Source organism: Plectrocnemia conspersa, unplaced genomic scaffold, assembly GCF_051122295.1.
Source record: "Plectrocnemia conspersa isolate PC_06_02 unplaced genomic scaffold, ASM5112229v1 ptg000009l, whole genome shotgun sequence".
NCBI lineage: Eukaryota > Metazoa > Arthropoda > Insecta > Trichoptera > Polycentropodidae > Plectrocnemia > Plectrocnemia conspersa.
In genome coordinates this window covers 20309898-20316032 of record NW_028277173.1, presented here as the reverse complement: position 1 = coordinate 20316032, position 6135 = coordinate 20309898, and the positions used below count along the sequence as shown (strand labels likewise).

Below are 6135 nucleotides of genomic sequence, written 5' to 3'. Positions count from 1 at the left end.
TCTGATAATTGTCATCAGCAAAGTTTGCGCAAGTAGTTCTGTTATTAGTTAAGAAGTTTGTTGTGTATATTAACTACAGTACTGGTCATAGTGCACTGCTCTGAAGTACTACAATGTTATTGAATAGAAAGAGGATTTTTCGTCTTGATATTTTACTATTAAATATCTATCATTAAGATATGACTATAATTTCATACAAATTATATATTCAGATAGTGTCTTTTTAATTTTATATTTAATTCAATGCGCCACACTTTGTCAAAATTACTTGATTTATTTATAGGAAAGCAGCTGAGCTATATTTTCATTTATCTTGTTAAATTTTTCCGTGCTCTTGCAGAAAGTCGAATTGATGTCTTAAGATTATCTCTCGTTTTTTTGCGATATTGGATTTATTCTAGGTAGCAGTAACTTCTCAAATATTTTTGATAAAATAAGCAAAATACGTCCTGGCTTCTTTCATGGTTTTGGAATAAGGATAACATGTGTCATCTTCCACTGTATTCTAAAATATTATTGCGTTAAAAATATTTTAAATTATTTTTTACTTTATTACAAATCATATCTAGGAGCTTTATATAGAAATACGTTATTTTTAATTATAGAATTAACTAATTTTTTATTTTTTACATAAAATTTAACTTTTTCTATTTATTATATTTACATGTATAATTATAATAAAAGGTCTGTTTAATAAAGCAAATTTACAGTATGTTAATTTATTTAAAAATATTTAATATGGCAATCATAGAAAAATCGGTTAATACAAAACCGAAAAAAACTGAACTTATTATTAAGAAGAATATAATAAAGAATTAAACTAAATCAAGGTGGAATTGTACATATTTTTGTGGAAAAAAATTGTATGAAAATGTACTGAGAATCGAATCTCAGACCTTTTGTATCATAACAAATAGCATTTATCTACTGTGATATTGTCGAATCATAGAAAAAAATCCAATCATACTGAAATGGATGCTTTTATATATTTATGGATAATAAAAAAAACACATTTCATTAATATATTTATTAAAATTTGTTTGTGTGTAAAAATATTTATAAATTATTCAGAATGATTTCCGATTTGTGTAAATTTAACAAACAATTTAACTATCTAGTAACATGAATCTAAAAACTATTAAAACATTACAATACATATAAATAAATCACTAAAGCTCGACGTTACTCGTGTGGGGTGCAAATTACACTCCATCTGATTCTCATTGGTATTTTTTATACAATAAATATCCTAATATGAGTAACGATGAGTCATTTTATATCAACGATATAAACATTTAATTAAAGTTTATTTACATAATAAGAGGTTATCGTCATTTTTATGAGTATTTACATTGATTCTTTGTAAGACTAGAGCCATTTAGCGGCGGTTCGTTATAATTTTTCGCCGCTGAGGCTAACGACATTATAGTAGCAATGGTCCGGAAATCTCTCCAGCTCTATGTAGTCGGTTTCTGTCATGAGCAATCTCTCCAAAAGTGACATGCATTCGCTGAAAGTCGGTCTTTCAGCCGGGTCTTTGTCCCAGCAGTAAAACATAATGTTATAAAGCTCCCTCCTACAATGCTCTGGCTTTTCCAATCGATGCCCGTCCCTTACCTGTAAGCAGGAAAATAACACCATTATTACCATTTTATTATTATATACGTATTACCTGAAAAATGTATATCAACGATACCTTTTTCATTACTTCTCCGGCGGATAATCCTGGATAAGGCGTGGATCCGAGGGTCACAACTTCCCATATGAGTATTCCAAAGCTCCACACATCCGACTTGACCGAAAATATATCATCGTACAAGGATTCGGGCGCCATCCACCTTTTAATTAAAATATAAATATCTTGAATGTGATATAACAGTGAGAATAGACCGTAAAAGTTTTTCGGATATAGAAAAGTACGAGTTTTCATATTCAATTTTCATAAAAGTTAAATAAAAAACGCAAAAGAAATACTATAATTTGCAGATCAATATATTGGGTTTCCTTGTGAAGTATGATATTTTGAGCCACCTAACATATTTGAGCTGACACAAGTGTAAGTGGGAATCCACCATAATAATATGTACTATGTACATATGTATATATTGTACATATATGTAATATTATATAATGATGTTTTCGTAGATAACATACAATTTGTAATATTATATTATACATTTATGCTATATATAAATATCTGTCAGAATTTTAGTCTTAGATGTAATATTGTTGTATAATAAAAATATTTACAACTTAATAAACACTAATTTAATTTTCTTTAATTATTAGGCAACGCTGATTTTTTAGATTTTAAAAAACTTTTGCTATTAATCATATATACTGACTCATCATACGATATGAAATTTTGAGCTTATTATTACATTTAAAATTACCTTTTAAATTATAAAAACATCTACAGTAAAAATAAGTTTAGTTCCAACTTTAGTAATTTATATTATCTATTATGTGCTAATATGTAGACTTGTTTTCATAATAATTTCATAGTTATAGCTATATTTATATTTATGCGAAAATAATATATGTTAAATACACATGAAAGATTATATATATTTAATATTTTTGTAGGACTGTTCTCAGCGTAAACATATATAAAAAAATCATAATCAATAATCATTATCAGCTTTAAAATTAGTAGTATAAATCAATGACAAATACCTAGAAGACTTTGGTTCAAAACTCATATGGTTTCTAACGTGTTTTGAATTTATATCGTATCTGTGCGATTCGAATAAGTGATTATTATATAAATATGTTTTCAGGTAGGACAGATTATGTTTATATACATTTTTCCTAAAAAAATAATTATCGTGAAGAATATTTATAATAAAATCGAACTATCTTGTGTCTCACTAGTTATAAACTTTAATGCCTTGGGCTAATGCCTGTCATTTTGCAACGAAAGGTTTACAATTAGATAAATGGTTTTGATATTATAATTATAAAAATATTTTATTAAATAAAATAAATAAATTTTATAATAATATAAATATAGATAAAAATTAAGGTATTTAGACATATCTTAGGTACAAATATTACATTAAATGGCTATTTGAATTTTAAATAGTATAACACTTTTCCACCTCTCGGTTATTTTTTAATTCCATTACACAACATGTAAAAGGATTTAATACAAATATTTCGTTTGCCCTCTTTTCACATCGTCTGTATTTTTATTTTTTTTCCTCTAGGAAGTGTGGCATTGATCAAAATAAATGGTATTCGAAAAGAGCAAGGTTTAGAGAATAATATTAATGAGATAAAACCTTCAGATATGTACTTTGTTTTAACCGAGAGTCAATTTCGCTACATTAGGACGCATGTTGTTTTGTTGTAGAATTATTCAACTTCTGTTGATAAGAGTAGGGTTTTTTTACTTTTCTTTGTAAACGATCCAGTTGATCACAATATAAGCTTGCTATTATTGTTTGGTAAGGTTTACGAGTTATAATGCACAATTATTTTATGCCATACACACAAAATAAATTATTATATATTTTTACAGTGAGTTTATGGTTTGCTACTTAACCTTTGGATAACCACTGTCATTTATGACGATTATGTCGTATACAACCCATTATCAAATTATCGGGAAAAGCCGACCAACTACATGGTCCAGAAGCACTTGGGATATGCAGATACGTGTCGATTTGTTTTATTTGCTCAATTAGTGTGGAACCCATAAATATTGTCTCAACGTTTCTAATCAGTGTTGAACTGGACTGGTTTAGATATTCGAATAGCTGATGGATAGTTTTAGTAGGATTGGACTTCTTGATATTGTAATCTACTGTTAATTTTTTTTAAACCATCTTTGGCATCTAATAAATCATCTACCACTTCAAAAATATTTTTATTGGCTGTGGTTGCCGATTTTTCTTAAGAAATTTATATAAAATGCAACTTTGTACAAATTGTTCTTTTAGTAAAAATCATACCATCGTATATTTTAGGGCTTAATTGTTTTTAAATATCGGAATGTGGTGTACAGATATGCAAAAACATATTTATAATAAAATACTTACTCAAGTGCTAAAATTTACATTAAAAAAATAATGATTACCCAATATTAAATAATATGTAAATATAAACTTATATTAAAATTAAAAATATTTAAATTGAATATGTCAAGACATTTGATATATAAATTATTATTATTAATACAAAATACTTAAAACTACAATATTATTTTTTTAATTAATAATTAACGTGTGAGTATTATTTTATTAAAAACGAGAAAAAATGTTTTAATAAATTTTGTCCTAATTTAAATTTTTTCCTATGTGATTTTAAGGCTAATTGGATTGTTAAGTACATCTTTAATTATTTGTAAAATAAACTTAAAGTTGTACAGCATGTTTAATTAATTAATATAATCCATTATTTTTGTCTACAATATATAATGAAGAAGTACATACATCTTTTGGTAATAAAAAGTTTAATAAATGTATAAGTTTACTTAACATTATTTTTGCTAAAAGCTTTTAATAAATAAATATTGATAATTTTATACTATATCGTTGTCAATATATAAAATCAAATTGTTTAAAAAGTTACTATCTACAATTTAATATATTGAACTAAAGGTTAAGTTGTTAAACTTAAACTTCACGAGTACTTCACAAGTGCCAGAACAATTATTGTTGTTGTCAGTGTAACGAAATCGTCTTTATACTTTCAATGTAATCAATACCATTTATAAAAATAATTTACATTAATAATATTAGTATTATAATTATTAATAGTAAGCATAATTTAAAGATACTTTTGATTACCTACCTAGATTTATCAAACGCTTTCTAAAATTAGCTGTAATCGTTTACGGTACATAACGCCAACTTTTCGGTTAAACTAACTATTATTAAATTACGCGTTATGCGTCTTGCAAACTCACCTGATTGGTAATCTACCCTCGCTCTTTCTCTCATACACAAGGGAAGTAACTACGTCCCTGGCAAATCCGAAATCAGCTACCTTGCAAATGTGGTCCTCGGTAATTAGAATATTTCTCGCTGCCAGATCTCTATGTATAATCTGAAAAGCAATAAAATAAAATTAAATAATAAATTAAAATTCAATACTATATAAAGGGTATAGCGTATATTTCGGATAAATTAAATGTTCGGGTAAGTTCGAACGGATCATTGAACGAATCTTACCAAGTGCGAGGTTGGTTCAATGATCCGTTTATTCTGCGTGAAAGGATAAACTGCTGCTAAAATTCATTACCAACTTGTATCTATTTTGAACAAGTCAAATTTGGTAAGAATTTTAAGTAGCAGAAAGTTGCTTTCTGTGTGTTCACATATGGCAAAAAATTTGTTTTGATATAATTTACATCGAAGTGTCTTTTTATGAAACGGTTAATTATTATTATCGATGCAAGTTTGGGGATTATTTAAGGTATTGCTATATACATACACGTTTCTCAATATAATCTTGACAAAAGCTGGTACATAATACAATAGAGCATAATTGTCGGGTATAATTGTATCACGTAACTATTATTAGATGATATGTTGTAAATAGAACAATAGTTATGTATATATATATATATATATATACATACAATATATTTGAACAACAATGTGCTAATAATATAATAATTGAATAAGCTAGTTTATTGGTAAACACTTGAAGAAATTTGAATCATTTGTGTATAAAGGTAACTTTCTGAGTTAAAAAATAACGACTGCTAACAAAGTAAGCAAATTTGCATATCACATTTAATCCATTTGATACGTAGCCGTTTTACGATGTAAATATTTGATTTTATTTTGCACGTCTACGCTTTCCCCTTTGAGTAAACAACAACGTGAAATTATTCGACCATTGTATAAATACAACGATGTCTGCTCATGATTTATACTAGCATAATATAATTCTTATGAAACACGAAAAAATAAAATTTATATCCGTATGTTAATTAAAGAATGTTACATTTGATGTAGGTTATTGAATAAATACAATATTATAAATATGGTTATTATATCAAGTCATACGATGCTAGTCTCGTAACAGTTTCCAAAAATATATCGAAATAAAAAATATACGTGTATTGAAGTTGATTTAAAAATTCATGCAGGGACAGCGTTATGTGTTGAATAATTTAAGAAT

At 26.6% G+C, this 6135-nt stretch overlaps 1 protein-coding gene across 1 annotated transcript in view; it reads right to left on the bottom strand.

The window, feature by feature from the left end:
• Nucleotides 1-1012: 1012 nt before the first annotated feature.
• Nucleotides 1013-6135, bottom strand: part of Cad96Ca (tyrosine kinase receptor Cad96Ca) — a 70511-nt gene continuing 65388 nt past the window's right edge. The window contains exons 8-10 of the mRNA XM_088192543.1: nt 4913-5052; nt 1697-1838; nt 1013-1617 (exon numbers count right to left, since the gene is read on the bottom strand). Coding sequence (XP_088048669.1) covers nt 1393-1617; nt 1697-1838; nt 4913-5052 — 507 coding nt within the window. The 3' untranslated portion in view covers nt 1013-1392. The remainder of the gene's footprint in view (nt 1618-1696; nt 1839-4912; nt 5053-6135) is intronic.